This window comes from Podarcis erhardii (genome assembly GCF_964252035.2).
Source record: "Podarcis erhardii genome assembly, chromosome: 2".
Lineage (NCBI taxonomy): Eukaryota > Metazoa > Chordata > Lepidosauria > Squamata > Lacertidae > Podarcis > Podarcis erhardii.
In genome coordinates, this window is record NC_138498.1 from 109044507 (window position 1) to 109062517 (window position 18011).

General features: G+C 45.0%; 2 protein-coding genes across 2 annotated transcripts in view; one reads left to right on the forward strand and one right to left on the reverse strand.

Annotated features, from left to right (window-relative positions):
- LOC309336893 (L-amino-acid oxidase-like) overlaps window positions 1-18011 on the reverse strand; it is a 268023-nt gene that overhangs the window by 66996 nt on the left and 183016 nt on the right. The window lies entirely within an intron of this gene.
- Window positions 1771-2599, forward strand: LOC309337272 (uncharacterized protein). The gene has a single exon (XM_081854038.1). It carries the CDS (start codon window positions 1828-1830, stop codon window positions 2299-2301), a length of 474 nt encoding a protein of 157 aa, XP_081710164.1. The 5' UTR covers window positions 1771-1827; the 3' UTR covers window positions 2302-2599.

An 18011-nucleotide genomic window follows, 5' to 3' on the forward strand; every position in this document is an offset into this window, starting at 1 on the left:
GGGTCTCAGCCTGTGTACCAGATGGAGCTGGTAGACACCTGCCCTGGACACATAATTGACTTGCACCTCCATGGACAGCGGTGAGTCCAAAATGACTTTCAAGCTGCATACCTGGTCCTTCAGGGGCACAGTTACCTCATTCAGGACCAGGGAGTCCTCCATACCAGCCCGCCTCCTTTCCCCCCAAAACAGTTATTTTGTCTTGTCAGGATTCAACCTCAGTCTGTTAGCTGCCATCCATCCTCCAGCTGCCTCCAGACACTCACACAGGACCTTCACTGCCTTCACTGGTTTGAAAGAGAGGTAGAGCATTGCTAGAAGTTGTTTGTTTTCGTTCCCCCATGTACAGTGGTACCTCTGGATGCGAATGGGATCCATTCCGGAGCCCCGTTCGTATCCTGAAGTGAATGCAACCTGCGTCTGTGCATCTGCACATGCGCGGGTCGCAATTTGCAGCTTCTGCGTATGCACGAGTGGTGAAACCCAGAAGTAACGCACTCCGTTACTTCCGGGTTACCACGGAGCGCAACCCGAAAATGCTCAACCCGAAGCTACTTCAACCTGAGGTATGACTGTATTTCTAATTGATAAAAAAATTCAGTGGCGCAAGTTTTTATTCTGAAAGTGTGGTTCCCAAGAAAAAGGTTGAGGATCCTTGGCGTAGAACAGGCACCCCCAAACTCGGCCCTCCAGATGTTTTGCGTGGCAATTCCCGCCCCCTCCCACAGATGGATTAAATAAAGACACTGGACACCAGAATTTAGGTTAATGGGCGTATTGGCTTTAGGCATTGGCCCTAACAGACTATCTGGTCTAACCGGGAAGGGGTTAAGCACCAACAGGGGGAGCCCCCGAGATGCACATCCCTAGGCGCTCCCCAAGGGGTTACCGCTCGGGGGTGCGCTTTAGGCCCTAGCCTCCGTAGGTTTCGGATGAGGTGATGCCCCCCGGAGTCCTTTAACGAACTACCCTTCAAGATTTGGGGAAGGTGATGGCGCTCCTCCCCCCCGCCTTCATTTGCATAACAATAACCCTGCCAATGCCTACCGCCAAAACCGGGGAGTTGTGACGTTTTGCTACGAGGCAGGCGAAAAAAACCAAGTGGCTTTTAAAATACAGCCAATTAGCCAAATGGAAAAACTCCTACCAGGCCCCTTGCGGCAACCAGCCAAAGCCCATAGCAAAGTCCAAATGCCAACTCCGAGGGTGGGTGGGTGGGAAAACCGCAGCTGCTGTAAGGAAAGAAAGGGGCGAGCCAGGGCTGCCCCGACCTTAAATGCCCTTTGTTAAACCTGCCCTTGCCACCAGCCGATTGGCTGGCGCTGTGGATAATGAATAATAATTGGCATGGGGAATCCCTGAGTCCCGCGGGGCGTGAGCCCGCAACCCCCCCTCCTTAGGTCGGGAGTGGCTTTGGGACCACAACTCCCATCATCCCTAGCTAACAGGACCAGTGGTCAGGGATGATGGAAATTGTAGTCCCAAAACATCTGGAGGGCCGAGTTTGGGGGTGCCTGGTGTAGACAGTAAACTTTCCCGCCTTGGCATCTGGCAGTGGCAGAAGGAGCAGTACAGTGTGAGGAAGGCATGGCGCCCACCCACTGAGAGGTGAAAAAAATGATGATAAAAAGCTCTGCCTAGATGTGTGATAGCAAGGAATAGGTCATAGTCACATTCAGGGTAACAATGGTTCCTTGGTTACACTGAAGTCAGAGGTGCCCAATCAGCACTCTGCACATAACACCTTCATTTGCATGCCATTGTCTATAAATGCCCATGCTGACAAAAAAATTGAAGGCAGGAGCTTAAGGAGGAAACAAAGAAACAATGGCAGCTAAACAGCAAGTCAAAAAGAAAGCCAGGGTTTCAAAGAAGAAGAACAACGTGCGCAAGAAGCACCCACAACCTAGAAGAAATCAGAAGAATCAGAAGAGGCTCCAGGCTCGAAAACAAAAGAAGCAGCAGCCTCATTTGAAGCGTCAAGTCAAGAGGACCTCAGGCACGAAGTCAGGGAGCAGTGGGCAGCCGCGAAAGATCTGTTCCTCAAAGCTCTTTGCCTCCAAAATTTTGCGCCAGTTGCCCAAGGTGCGCATGGAGGCCAAGGCCAAGAATCTGATGAAGACCTTGCTGGCGGACTTGTACAACCATGTGGCGACCCAGGTGCAGGCCATGAGCCAGCAAGAGGAGCAGGCCCCCATAAGCGGGGACGAAGTCCAAGCTGCCTTGAAGGAGGCCATGGAAAGGGAGTTGGCCAAGCACACGGCCGAACAGCCCACCGCCATCCCCACCGAGTGCACTTAGAGAAGCATCCCTCCCCTTCTCCAGAGGCGGCAAGAAGGGACAGGACCAAAGGTTGCCCTAAGAAGATCCATATAATACCCAAGAGACTTTAAAAATATATTGCTGCCTTCATAAGTCCAAGAAATCCTGTCGTTTAGCACTTTAGACATCATTGGACACCGGATGGAGAGGACTGCTATTATGGGGAAAAACCGTGAAAGAAGTGGCTTTCAAAAAGAAAAGAACCACCATTCCAGTAAAGCAGGATTTTAGCAGCTTATTTCACTTCTTCCAATAAATCAGGATTTTTGCAGCTTTATTCCAGTCTAATTGTGTCTTCTTCTGCTTCTCTGGAACTGAGCTTGGGTTTGGGTGATGAGTACAAATCTAGTTATATAAAATGCTGATTAGGAAAATATCGACTGTGTCATACTAAACAGCAATCAGATGAAAGATTAAAAAATAATAATCCAAGTGATATTGAAAAAAAGGGGGGTGAGGTAAAATTTACAGAAATGAAACAATCTTAATATACTTTTTCTTTGCTTCGAGCAGCTGTGCGTTGTTGCAGTTTAATAAGTAAAAAAATTACTGAATATTTACAATTTAACGTACTGTGTTGCGGGGAAGCACCTGTTAGAACTTGAATTGTTTTTTGCCATATTTTAGTGTTGGATATTCTCTTATCACTTACTATTATTTGTTTTAAAAGCCACCAAGTAAATGTCGGAAATGAAACAATCCAAAGGGGCATATTTTCATATGTGGTGGACTTGTAAAAATGCAGAAGGCTTTTGGGAAATGGTTCACAACGAACTGAAAAAGATGTTGAAAGCAGTCATCCCTCCAAAAGCCTGAAGCGTTGAATCTTGAAGGTTGGGATATAAATTCAATGAAATGCAGCAGCAGCAGCAGCAACAAACATTCACCTTATCTCAGACGGTTTGCTAACCCAAGTGCATTTATAGTGACTTGGCATAGAACATGGGTTTGTGCTCAAAGAATGGCTGTGCTATAGATAACAACTTCTGAGTGTGGCTCCTACTATCCTCCAGAGGGTGATCCTGAATAGCTTTCAAAAGAATGAGTTCTAAAAATAAACATTGGACTCCATCTTTTTTAAAGGCAAAAAGGGGCTTGTACATATCAGGAATAGCTTGTGCAATAATGACTTAAGGTAAAGGGACCCCTAAGCACTAGGTCTAGTCGTGGCCGACTCTGGGGTTTCGGCGCTCATCTCGCTTTATTGGCCGAGGGAGCCGGTGTACAGCTTCTGGGTCATGTGGCCAGCATGACTAAGCCGCTTCTAGCGAACCAGAGCAGCACACAGAAATGCCGTTTACCTTCCCGCCGGAGCAGTACCTATTTATCTCCTTGCACTTTGACGTGCTTTTGAACTGCTAGGTGGGCAGGAGTTGGGACCGAGCAACAGGAGCTCACCCCATCATGGGGATTCGAACCGCCAACCTTCTGATCTGCAAGTCCTACGCTCTGTGGTTTAGACCACAGCGCCACCCGCGACCCAGTAATGACTTAGAACCACTTTTTCTCTCTCGTTTTTAACTTAGACCCATTTTAAGGTGATTTTTTTCTATTTTGCAGGGAAGCTAGTAACACTACTTAGAAGATACTGTGTGCCAGTATCCATACTCAGCAGAGTTACATCTCAACACAGCTTCTTCCTTGGAAGTGTCTTCGGGGTTGAAGGTACACGCAGTAGGCAATAAACACTCATGGATGCCATAAAGATTCAATCAAGTGTAGAGGTTTACTTGACAGGCATAAAAGCATATTGGTAGCAAATTTATACAGACATTCACCACTGCCATGGGCAAGGCATGCTTAGAGTCTAACAAGAGTCCAAGACACTCGCTCAGCTTCTCACACCACAAGACGCAAGCAAGAGACTCACAACAAATTACAAAGAACCACTGTTATCAGTACTTCCTGACACACTGCACATGTCCAAAGAACAGTTCCCACAGAAAACATCCTTGCATAGATAAAACAGTCTCAGCCTTCTGCTGCTTCTTGAAACGTCTCTGCTCTTCTCTGTTTCTGGAACAAATGATTCTTCTCTCTCTCTCACACACAGAGAATATCCAACAGTTGCAATATCTGAAGAAGTGTGCATGCACACAAAAGCTCATACCAATAACAAACTTAGTTGCTCTCTGAGGTGCTACTGGAAGGAATGTTTTTATTTATTTAATCCAAGGCATGTGGGAGGAAAAAATCCTTAAATAAGAGACACGGGGGAATGATTAATGGACTTCAATGTCTGTACACTAATGTGTAAAGCATGGGAAATAAACAAGATGAGCTTGAGCTCTTGGTACAGCAAACTAAATATGACATAATAGGCATCACTGAAACCTGGTGGATAAGTCCCACGATTGGAATGTAATAATGGAGGGATACAATCTATTTCAGAGAAACAGACCAGACAAGAAAGGAGGAGGAGTGGCGTTATATGTCAGGGATGTGTATACCTGTGAAGAGATCCAAGATTTAGAACCTCAAAGCCAAAGTGAGAGCATTTGGGTCAAAATTAAGGGAGAGAGAATAACAGTGACCTCATTGTGGGAGTTTACTATAGATCCCCAAGCCAAACGGAGGACATAGATGATGCCTTCCTGGAACAGATGGCCAAGCATGCAAAAGGAAAGGAGATAGTAGTAATGGGGGACTTCAATTACCTGGATATTTGTTGGATGTCAAACTCAGCCAGGAGCACAAGGTCAAGCAGATTCCTCACTGGCCTTGCAGACAACTTCATTGTCCAGAAAGTGGGAGAAGCAACAAGAGGAACAGCCATTTTAGATCTGGTCCTAACCAATGACCTGGTTAGTGGGGTAGAAGTGGAAGGATCATTAGGCGCGAGTGACCATGCTCTTCTGAAGTTTACTATACAGCGGAAAGGAGCAGCCAAGCATACTAGGACTCAATTTCTTGACTTTAAGAAAGCCGACGTCATAAAACTTAGGGAAGTGCTGGGTGAGATCCCATGGACAGTAATACTAAAAGGAAAGGGAGTTCATGATGGCTGGGAGTTTGTTAAGAGGGAGATAGTAAAAGCACAACTTCAGGCAATACCAATGAGACGGAAACATGGAAGGTGCCTAAAGAAGCCAGGGTGACTATCTAAAGAACTTTTAACTGAGTTAAGATTAAAAAAGGATGTGTACAAAAAATGGAAAAGGGGAGAAACCACCAAAGAGGAATTCAAACAAATAGCCAGCACGTGTAGACACAAAGTCAGAAAAGCTAAAGCACAGAATGAACTCAGGCTTGCTAGAGAGGTTAAAAGCAACAAAAAAGGCTTTTATGGGTATGTTCGTAGCAAAAGGAAGAACAAAGAAACAGTGGGGTCACTCAGAGGAGAAGATGGTGAAATGCAAACAGGGGACACAGAAAGGGCTGAACTCCTCAATGCCTTCTTTGCCTCAGTCTTCTCCGATAAAGAAAACAATGCCCGACCTGAAGAATTTGGAGCAAATGATTCAGCAGAGGAAACACAGCCCAGAATAACTAAGGAGATAGTACAAGAATACTTGGCTAGTTTAGATGTATTCAAGTCTCCAGGGCCAGATGAACTGCATCCAAGAGTATTAAAAGAACTGGCAGATGTGATCTCAGAACCACTTGCAGTCATCTTTGAGAATTCCTGGAGAACAGGCGAAGTCCCGGCAGACTGGAGGAGGGCAAATGTTGTTCCTGTTTTCAAAAAGGGGAAAAGAGAGGACCGAAATAATTACAGCCCAGTCAGTCTGACATCAATATCAGGGAAGATTCTGGAGCAGATCATTAAGCAAACAGTCTGTGAGCACCTAGAAAGGAATGCTGTGATCACCAATAGTCAGCATGGATTTCTGAAAAATAAATCATGTCAGACTAACCTAATCTCGTTTTTTGACAGAATTACAAGCCTGGTTGATGAAGGGAACGCAGTGGATGTAGCCTACCTTGATTTCAGTAAGGCATTTGACAAGGTGCCCCATGATATTCTTGTAAAGAAGATGGTAAAATGCGGTCTTGACTATGCTACCACTCAGTGGATTTGTAACTGGCTGACTGACCGAACCCAAAGGGTCTCATTAATGGTTCCTCTTCATCCTGGAGAAGAGTGACTAGTGGGGTGCCACAGGGTTCTGTCTTGGGCCCGGTCTTATTCAACATCTTTATCAACGACTTGGATGATGGACTCAAGGGCATCCTGATCAAATTTGCATATGACACCAAACTGGGAGGGGTGGCTAACACCCCAGAGGACAGGATCACACTTCAAAACGACCTTGACAGATTAGAGAACTGGGCCAAAACAAACAAGACGAATTTTAACAGGGAGAAATGTAAAGTACAGTGGTACCTCGCAAGATGAATGCCTCGCAAGATGAAAAACGCGCAAGACGAAAGAGTTTTCCGTTTTTTGAGTCGTTCCGCAAGACAAATTTCCCTATGGGCTTGCTTCGCAAGAGGAAACGTCTTGCGAGTTCTTGTGAGTTTGTTTCCTTTTTCTTAAAGCCGCTAAGCCGCTAAACCGTTAATAGCTGCTAAGCCGCTAAGCCATTAATAGCCGCTAAGCCGCTAATAGCCGCTAAGCCGCTAATAGCCGTGCTTTGCAAGACGAAAAAACAGCAAGACGAAGAGACTCGCGGAACGGATTAATTTCATCTTGCGAGGCACCACTGTATTGCACTTGGGCAAAAAAAAATGAGAGGCACAAATACAAGATGGGTGACACCTGGCTTGAGAGCAGTACATGTGAAAAGGATCTAGAAGTCTTGGTTGACCACAAACTTGACATGAGCCAACAGTGTGACGCAGCAGCTAAAAAAGCCAATGCAATTCTGGGCTGCATCAATAGGAGTATAGCATCTAGATCAAGGGAAGTAATAGTGCCACTGTATTCTGCTCTGGTCAGACCTCACCTGGAGTACTGTGTCCAGTTCTGGGCACCACAGTTCAAGAAGGACACTGACAAACTGGAACGTGTCCAGAGGAGGGCAACCAAAATGGTCAAAGGCCTGGAAACAATGCCTTATGAGGAACGGCTAAGGGAGCTGGGCATGTTTAGCCTGGAGAAGAGGAGGTTAAGGGGTGATATGATAGCCATGTTCAAATATATAAAAGGATGTCACATAGAGGAGGGAGAAAGGTTGTTTTCTGCTGCTCCAGAGAAGCGGACACGGAGCAATGGTTCCAAACTACAAGAAAGAAGATTCCACCTAAACATTAGGAAGAACTTCCTGACAGTAAGAGCTGTTCGACAGTGGAATTTGCTGCCAAGGAGTGTGGTGGAGTCTCCTTCTTTGGAGGTCTTTAAGCAGAGGCTTGACAACCATATGTCAGGAGTGCTCTGATGGTGTTTCCTGCTTGGCAGGGGGTTGGACTCGATGGCCCTTGTGGTCTCTTCCAACTCTATGATTCTATGTTCTTTAAGGGAGAAGGAGGCGCCTTTCAAATTGAGTGGGACTTAACTTTTGAAGAAACATCATTAAGGTCTCGGCGTTAGAAGTATGACTGGTTTGCAAGAGGATCTATAGCACCATGCCAACGCTTTCGCACATACAGTGGTACCTCGGGTTAAGAACTTAATTCGTTCCGGAGGTCCGTTGTTAACCTGAAACCGTTCTTAACCTGAGGTAACACTTTAGCTAATGGGGCCTCCTGCTGCTGCCGCACGATTTCTGTTCTCACCCTGAAACAAAATTCTTAATCCGAGGTAATATTTCTGGGTTAGCAGAGTCTGTAACCTGAAGCGTCTGTAACCCGAGGTACCACTGTATTCTGAAAATCTGGAATGAATTAATGCATCAGTTAATTGTACCAAGGTGTGCCTGCACAGGTGCTGAATGCAACAGGGGAGCAACCACTGGCTTGTTTTCTGCAGCTGCCATTGAACCAGACCAAACTCAGCTCCATAGCCTAGTGGTGGAGCCATGATGGCTGCAGAACCCTGCCATACTGAGCTCTCTTGCTCCACATCCACTTGAAGTCTTCATAGCACTTCCTGAGTTTTTTTGTTTGTTGCCCTCCTATCCTGCTGCCCAGTGTACGTGTGTCCCCACCGCCTCCCAGATCCAGGCCTTTCAGTGACAGATTATCTTTTCCCACAGGCATTTGGGGAAGAGTGTAAAGTCTGGCATGCTTATTTCTGTGCTGTGCTGCTGCTAAACTGTTTGAATGTTTGACTGTTTAATTTTAATGTTTATATAGTGGTACCTTGGTTTTCGAATGTCTCAGAAGTTGAATGTTTCGGTTTTCAAATGCCGAAAACCCGGAAGTAAATGCTTTTGTTTTCGAACAAGCCTCAGAAGTCAAACATGCTACACATCTTCTGCTGAGTGCAAGATCTGGAGACCTGGCTGTTGGCTGCTGAGTCTCGGTTTTGGAACGTTTTGGAACTCGGTCTTCCGGAGCGATTATGTTCGAAAATTGAGGTACTACTGTATTTAGGTTTTTTTTGTCATTTGTACACTGCCCTGTGGGGTGAAGGGCAGTCTAAATTACTGCTACTGCTAATTTTAAAAAATACTTTATTATTGTTGCACTATTTATTGTTGAATTTCTGTACCGCTGTTTCCAGGGGACTTTACAAATTTCACATGGGATTCCACATCTCAAAACTTTACGTTACAAGTGCTCCAATGTCTCAGATTAATAATAAGGGTTGCCAACTTTTCAATCAGAATCTTGTTCATGAGCCTACAGGCACTCTTCTTATAGTAGTTGGCAGGGAAAATCTTTCATGGGATAAAGGTGATCCTCTGCCAAAATTAAAGCAGTGGTTAGAGGCACAGTAGTCCGGACTGGTAGAGAATTCCTAGCTGACAGAATCAGCTAGGAATTTATGAAATTTTCTCAACAGGGAGAAAGCCTGGTTTCAAAGCCTGTTTTGATGTAGAGAAGAAATCACATTTTGGGCCTGGTGGCCTGGTTTAATAGTGTTGAATAGTGGTTGAATAGTGTTCTCGAAGCTACCAGCATGAGTCTGACCAAACTGCGGGAGGCAGTGGAAGACAGAAGTGCCTGGCGTGCTTTGGTCCATGGGGTCACGAAGAGTCGGACACGACTAAACAACTAAACAACAACAACAAGAAGCCTGGTTTAAGGTAGATGGAAAGTACACATATTTATTTTCTCAAAATTAGCCAGGAGTGATTGCAACAGCAACACCTGAAGGGCCAAATGCCATCGTGCTCTTCAGAAAGTCGACAAACAGTGGCAGAGTCCGACCTCATAAGTGGATAGCAGCAGGTCATAGTCATATTCAGTAGTAGGTCATAGTCATATTCAGCATAACAATGGTTACCTGGCTACTGTGCAGGCAGAGAGAGCCAATCAGCATCCTTCATGTAGCTCCTTCATTTGCATACTGTTGTCTATAACTGACCACGTTGGCAAAGGTGCGGTGACATTTGAAGGCAGGGGCTCGAAGCTTCAGAACAGAAGTCAACAGAACAGAACAGAAAAATGGCTGCAAAACAACAAGCAAAAAGGAAGGCTGGGGCTTTGAAGAGAAAGAAGCTCCAGAAAAAATATCAGCACATCAGGAAAAACAAACTCCAGGACCGTAAACAGAGAAAGTTCCCATCTTGCCTTGAGCACGGGGTCAAGGAGCCACTTGCCAGAAATACTATGAGCAGTAAGGTGGTGAGAATCTGTTCCCCTAAGCTGTTTACCTCCAAGATGGTGCGAGAGGTGCTAAAGGCATACATTGAGGTTAAAGCCAAGGGCATGGTTAAAAACTTGCTAACAGATGTGTACAACCATGTGGCAACGGAAATAGACCGCTTGAGCCAGAAGAGCCCATCTGCTACCATCAGCTGCACTGATGTCCAAACGGCCTTGAAGGAGGCTGTAGTAAGGGAGTTGGTGAACCACACGTCCGAGCCCCTCAGGAACGAATGTGCTTAGAGAAACACCCCTCCCCTTCTCCAACAGGGCCAAGAAGGGAGAGGACCAAAAACTGCCCTGAAAAAAGATCCTTAAAACTTGAGAAACCTTTAAAAGACTTTGCTGCCTGAATGTTGTCTTAAGAAATCCTGTAATCTAAGATACCAGCTTCACCTCAACACTCTTCATTGCTTGTAACAATTGTTCCATTTATGGGGATGTCGTGAAAGACCATGGGAAAGGAAGCTAAATTTGGACTACAGATTATACACGCTCAAGAGATTTTTCCATCGCCACCAGCAGAGTTCATTGAGGAAGAACATAAATCAAAATATATGAGAGAATTGTTTGTGAGCTGGTTTCTGAAAGAAAAGAAACACCATATATTGTTCGTCCAATAAATCAGGATCTTTAGCAGCCTTATTCACTGAAGTGTGTGTGTGTGGTTTTTAATCTGGGACATTGTGTCTTGCTGGTTACTGACTGCAAACCTAGTTATACAAAATACTGAAATGTACAAAAGTGTCAGGGTCGTCATACGAAGCAGGAATAAATGGAAGTTCATGAAATGCCTTGAAAATTGTGCAGATCTGATGTGTGAAAACCTTAACAACCCTGTCCCCTCACAAAACGTTAAGGAGAATTCGGAGAAAGCCAATGGGTAGCATTCAACTAATTTTTACTCAGAGTAGACCCACTTGAACCATGACTAAGATTCATTAATTGCAGTGGGTCGGAGTAAAACTTAGTTAAATGCCACCCACTATTAGCTGCCGCTGGCCTTTCAGATTGCTGCTAGTCATGTAGGAGGTGCTAGACAAAACAAAAAAAAATTGGCAAAGTGGCTATTCAGAGAATACACAAAAAATGAAGGTTTAATTTCTTTTTAAAATGGTTATAAAGCTGGCCACATTCAGGAGGTAAGATTTAACTTCCTAACTGCTTTGCGTCACTCATGCTCATCTTTGGAATTCTGAAGAATGTATAATAATCAAATCTTTATGATGTCATTTGGCCTTTGTTCCAGTCAGTGTCCACCTGCAGATCTGAGAAGACCCCTGTTACAGCCTAGATGATGCTGGAATACAAACACACAGTTTTAGAAGCAATCAGCACAAGGACCCGACTGAATACTCTTTGAGTTCATTTTCCCACACAAATTATTAAAACGCTCCTGCTCATCTTGTTTGACTGGAAAGCACAGCCCAAAGCCCTGATGAATTTGCAACTTTTAAGATAATCAGTCCTGTGTAGAAGTGTCTTGAAAGTGTCTTGAAAGACTACGCACCCGTTCCAGAATGAGCTGTCATTAATAACCTGTGTAGTTTAATTCCACTTGAAACCATACATAATAATCACATTTATCATATTTAAGTGCCTTTATCAGCTGCCAGTGTGGGTGACTGCCAGATAAAAACCCAGAGCAACCAAAAACCACAATGCTTTACCTTTTCAAAACTAATGCTGGTTCCTGGAAAAGCTTCTCAAGGTTTAGGGCTGCTCTGACTTTGGCAAATAGAAATAATATACCGTAGTTGGTTTGCTTTTTTTTTTTTTTTTAAAGGAATGGAATATGGAAGAAGGGGTGACATTTCTAGAAGATCTGTCCAAAAGAACTTTCTGTTAAATAGTGGGTAGACATAGCAGACGACACAGCGATTTCTCCAAAGCAGCTCTTTATTTGTAAGCTGGAACAGAACTGAACAGCAAACAGCTCAGCAGGCCTGCTTTTATAGGCTGTCAACACTGTAGCAACAACCACCCAGGGTTTCCCGCCTAAAGTAACTGACATGGACCTGAGCGAAAACTATGTACACGATACTCCTGGTGGCCAATGTGAGAACTTCAATACATAACACTTTCCTTCCAGCATGTTGGTGGTAGTTCAGTTTGAGCTCCTTTGAAAACATTAAGAGTTGCTTTCCTGCCCACTTTTCAGTTGGTTCTGCTGCAGCTTTAGGAAGATTTGGACTCAGCAAACTTTGCCAACCTGGGGCTACCTGGAGAGAGTTGGTGAAGTTGGCCTTCCTCAACCAGCAACCAGGAAGCACTTGCAAATTGATGCACACAAAGAATCTTTTAAAGGCACTGCAATAGGGGCTATTGGGAAAGTTGGCTTCCGTCCAGAGCCTGTTCTGTATTCTACCACCAACAGTGGCAAAGTAGGGAGCAGAAGGACTATCCCAGGACCGTAGTCTTTAGATACTCAGATTACACACACACCGTTTTGGTGCAGAAACTCAGCTTGTGATGATAAATCAGTTTTAGGGCTAATGGCATATACAGTGGTACCTTGGGTTACATATGCTTCAGGTTACAGATGCTTCAGGTTACAGACTCCGCTAACCCAGAAATAGTACCTCGGGTTAAAAACTTTGCTTCAGGAGAACAGAAATCCAGCGGCAGCAGGAGGCCCCATTAGCTAAAGTGGTGCTTCAGGTTAAGAACAGTTTCAGGTTAAGAACAGACCTCCGGGATGAATTAAGTACTAAACCCGAGGTACCACTGTATGTTTATTCCCACAAAACATGCATGGGATGATGAAACGTGGCTGATTTTTTTTTAGTTGAAAACTGATTTCTGTGGTAGTGAGGTGCAGTTAATATCTGCTAGAAGCCACTGTCAAAACTCACAACTAGATCATAGTAAGGGTAGGTCATAGTCCCATTCAGGGTAACAATGGTTCCTCAGCTACAGTGAAGCCAAGGGCACCTTCATTGCCATGCTACTGCCTATAAATGCCCATGCTGACAAAAATACGGTGACATTTGAAGGCCGGAGCTTAAGGAGAACAGAACAATGGCAGCCAAACAGCAAGGCAAAAAGAAAGCCAGGGTTCCAAAGAGAAAGAATGTCAACAAGAAGAACCAACAAGCGAGATGGAGTTGGAAGAAGCTCCAGGCTCAAAAACTTAAGAAGAAGCAGCCTCATTTGAAGCGTCAAGACAAGAGGACCTCAGCCGCTAAGTCAGGGAGCAGTGGGCAGCCAAGAAAGATCTGTTCCTCAAAGCTCTTTGCCGCCAAAATTCTGCGACAGATGCCCAAGGTGCGCATGGAGGCCAAGGCCAGGAAGCTGATGAAGACCTTGTTGGCAGACTTATACAGTCACGTGGCGACCCAAGTAGAGGCCTTGAGGCAGAAAGCGGAGCAGGCCCAGGCCCTCGTCAGCTGCAACAATGTCCGAACTGCCTTGAAGGAGGCCATGGAGAAGGAGTTGACCAAGCACATGGCTGAACAGCCCACCGCCATCACCACCACCACTTAGAGAAGAATCCCTTTTCTTCTCCAGCGGCGGCAAGAAAAGAGAGGAGCAAAGGTTGCCCTGAGAAGATCCATATAATACCCAAGAGACTTAAAAAAATATATTGCTGCCTTCATAAGTCCAAGAAATCCTGTCATTTACCACTTTAGACATCTCATCGGACACCAAATGAAGAGAACTGCTATGGAAAAGACACGAAAGAAAAGAAAAGAACCACAATTCCAGTAAAGCAGGATTTTATTAGGTTTATTCACTTCTTCCAATAAATCTGAATTTTAGTGGTTTTCAAGTGTAATTTTGTCTTCTATTCTGCGGAATTGAGCTTTGGTTCGGGAGATGGCTACAAATCTAGTTATATAAAATGCTGATTAACAAAAGTATCCACTGTATGATACTTAATAACAATCAAAACAAAATAAAAAAATTCCTTCCAGTAGCACCTTAAAGACCAACTAAGTTGTTCTAGGTATGAGCTTTCGTGTGCATGCACACTTCTTCAGATACACAGTAGGCCTACACACTAATTATTAATAACAATCAGATGACTTATTAAAAAAAATATCCAAGTGATAGTGTAAAAATGTGGGGAAGGTAAGATTTACAGAAATTAAATTGGATTCTAAATTTAAGACATAAAACAATGCAACTCACAACACTGAAAATAAATACCACAATATACAGCGGTGCCTTGGTTTTTTAACGTAATCCGTTCTGGAAGACTGGAATGTTCTGGAAGACGGGAATGCTCAAAAACTGAGGCGCAAAGGGCGGTCTGCAAATTTACTGAGAAAATCGGGAAAAATACAGTGGTACTTCAGTGGAAGCTGTTTGACTTCTGAGGTGTGTTCGAAAACGGAAGCATTTACTTCCAGGTTTATGGCGCTCGAGTTCCAAAATGTTTGTCAGCGGAGATGTTCAACAACCAAGCTATCACTGTACTGAATTTTGAAACTTAATATTCAAAATAGGTCAGTTTGGATATCACAGAAATATTCCAAACACTGTCAAATACCAACCTTAGAAGAAGGAGGCACTAGCTTTTTGGGGGAGGGGGGAGAGAGATCTGTGACTTGTAACTACAGGTTGTTGAAAACTATTTTCAGTCTTTCTATGACTGAACCACTTCCACCATTACATGAGGCTGCAAATAAGCAGCAAGAAATAATGGTGGGTTGTGCCTTTTGTGATATACTGTATTGCATGGGATTATGTATTTCAGAGCTAACAGCTCACTATCTGTGCCAAGTCTGCAGTCAAGCTTTTAGTGCATATTCCTGCTCCCAACTCCATATTATTCTGCACCCTTCCCCATTATGGCAGATCACATACAGGGAAGCCGATATCCACCAGGGGATCCCTGCTGCTGACATGATGTGCGAACTGTTGCACCACGTTGCATGGGGCATCAATAGTTTTAAAATGCTGGGCTTTGTTTTGTTTTGTTTTGCTTCTCCACTGCTAAAATGGTGATGATCTGTAATATGGCACTGGGCTGCATGACTTCCACAACTTCTCTCCTTGTGTCTTAGATAAAATCCAGGCAAAAGGAAAAGCAATGGGAGAGGAGAACACAACATCATGGACTGAGTTTGTTCTCGTTGGGCTTCTGCATCACAAATCACCCACAGTTTTCCTCGGTCTGGTTCTCTTCATGTTTGTCATTGCCCTGATTGGAAACAGCCTCCTGCTTTTCCTGATCAGGACGGACTCTGGTCTCCAGACCCCAATGTACTTCTTCCTCATCCAGTTGTCTGTCATGGACCTCTGCCAGGTTCTCCCCATCGTTCCCAAAATGACCGTGAATTTCGTAACGCAGAGGTACACCATTTCACTCTACGGATGCATCGTCCAGATTTTTGTCACACTGGCTGTGGGGGGATCAGAATGCCTCACCCTGGCTACCATGTGATATGACAGGTATGTGGCTATCTGCAGACCTGAAAAGCGAGATGAGTGCCGCAATCCCATAGTCGCCTTTGACTGGACTTAACCATCCAGGGGTCCTTTACCTTTACCTTACAGCGGCCTCTTAGCAAATAGGAAGTGCTGCTGGTGTCCTCCCACCCTTGTTCCCAATGTAAATCTTTATTTTTGCCCTCCTTGTTCCTGATGGAGATCTTCACGGACCCCTTCTTCCTTGGCAGGGTGCGTGCGCCATTTTGTGATTCACCTCAGGTTCCAAAATGTCTCGGGCCAGCCAGTGCATGTCCTGTAGTTTCCTGGTGAAATCCTGCAACTTTTTTTTTTTTTACAACAAACACTCTAGCTTATTTTGATTCTACTTTTGTTGAGCTCTAGCCCCTCCGGACAGCAATAGTGTGGCAGCATTGCAGAAGCATCGCCCAACAAGTAAAGCAGAATAAATCATGCACCACTAATGTACCATTACTGGGACAAAAACATGTTGCAGGATACACCCACAATAAAATGCCAGGTCTGGACGGACCTTTTTGCAGTGTATGCAAAGTTAGAATAGGAACTGATTGGAACTTAAGAAATGTAAGCAAAGGAAAACTTTTGCAGGAACAAAATATTGAAAATGGGGTCACGTATGATCATCCACAACAGCGTCATTAGTGCAAATCATCATGAACATCTGGACCAGGGGTAGGCAACCTAAGGCCCAGGGGCTGGATAATAATAATAATAATAATAATAATAATAATAATAATAATAATAATATTTTATTTATACCCCGCCCTCCCCAGCCAAGGCCAGGCTCAGAGTGGCTTACAAGCAATAATAAAAACAAGATGAATGATTACAACTTAAAAACAAAAATAAAATACAACATTAAAATAATGGAACATTAAAATATTAAAATGTAGCCTCATTGCAGGAGAAGGAAAAGAAAGAAAAAAAGAGAGGGAGGGAGGGAATCAAATTGGCTCCAAGCCAAAGGCCAGGCGGAACAACTCTGTCTTTCAGGCCCTGCGGAAAGAAATCAGATCCTGCAGGGCCCTGGTCTCATGAGACAGAGCGTTCCACCAGATTGGAGCCAGAGTTGAAAAGGCCCTGGCTCTGGTTGAAGCCAATCTAACTTCCTTAGGGCCTGGGACCACTAGGGGATCTGGATCTGGCCCAATCGCCTTCTAAATGCGGCCTGCGGATGGTCCAGGAATCAGCGTGTTTTTACATGAGTAGAATGTGCCCTTTTATTTAAAACGCATCTCCGGGTTATTTGTGGGGCATAGGAATTCGTTCATCCCCCCCCCCCAAAATATAGTCCGGCCCCCCGCAAGGACTGAGGGACAGTGGACCGGCCCACGGTTGAAAAAGGTTGCTGACCCCGATCTGGACTCTGGACATTCAAAAGCTAAACCATAATATTAAGAAATATTACAGCCAACCATGTTGGTCCACAATAATAATTCTGGCACAGGAACCAACAAGTATTCCCAGGGCCATGTGCAAGCTTTTCCTCGGGCAGGACAATCAAGATAGATTTGGGGTTGGGGGGGGCAGAGAAATCAAAAGAGTACTTCTCCAGTTTATTTTCAAAGGAACTCTTCCATTGTTTCCTTGTTCCTCCCAGCAAAAGCCTCTGCAAATTGATTTTTTTCCCCCCTGCACTTTACAGAACTCTAACAGAACTGACAGTGAAATCCCGTGCGAACTTTCCCGGGGAGTGAGTGCTTACTTCCGAGTAGACATGCACAGCTCAATATGAAACTTAAAATCTGCAAATGCAGGTCTTCCCAACCCGATCAAGCATCATGCGGCAACTCAACAGCTCGCACGGAGCATCTTCAAGAGCAGATTGCCTTTAAAAGAATAAACGATTTTAGAACATCTCCCTCCTCTCGGAGCTCTGCATTGAATCTGGGGAACAGGGCGCTGCTGCAGCGCAACCCCGATGCACAGCGAGGTCGACGCGGGGTGCGAGCGCCTTGCCGCTTTAACAGAAGGAAGGCTGCTGAGGCTTCTCTGCCTCTGCAAAAGATCGGCATAAAACGCAAAGGAAATGCGGATGGAGGCACGTAGACCCGTGTATTAGCATATTGCTAATTAGGATTCAGCTAGGGAGAGCACAAGCGTCAGTGTCAGGATGGCCGAGTGGTCTAAGGCGCCAGACTCAAGGCTCGTATCCTTCCCAGGCTCTGGGTGTTCTGGTCTCCAATAGGAGGCGTGGGTTCAAATCCCACTTCTGACACATCCTTTTTTTAAAAAAAAAATTATTTTTTTTTTGTTCCCCCTCATCCCTCTCTCTCTCCGTAATGGTGGGAAAATCCTCTGTGAAGCCTGAAACATTGATCCCTGTCCTTTTCCGCACAGGATCTTAAGAGCGATCCCACTGAGCAGACTCTGAACTTACTTCCGAGTTCACACGCGCCTGCCTGCGAGTCATTTCCGTCCTCGTGTCACCTGCTGGTTCGCGCTTTGGCGAGGCGCCTTAGGGGCAAAGGTGGGGTGGGGGGTGGGGGAGAGAGGGGACTGCCGGCAGATCGGCAGCGCTTTCTTTCGCCCGCGGAAGAAGGTCCGATCGCGTCCATGCGTTGCATTTTTTTTAAGCGGACACAGAGATTCCCCGGGGGAAAAAGCCATGCAAGCTTTTTCCTGGGTACTGCCTG

Bases quoted from the DNA above. Each gene is read 5' to 3' on its own strand.
- LOC309337272 (XM_081854038.1), top strand. From the start codon at position 1,828: ATGGCAGCTAAACAGCAAGTCAAAAAGAAAGCCAGGGTTTCAAAGAAG.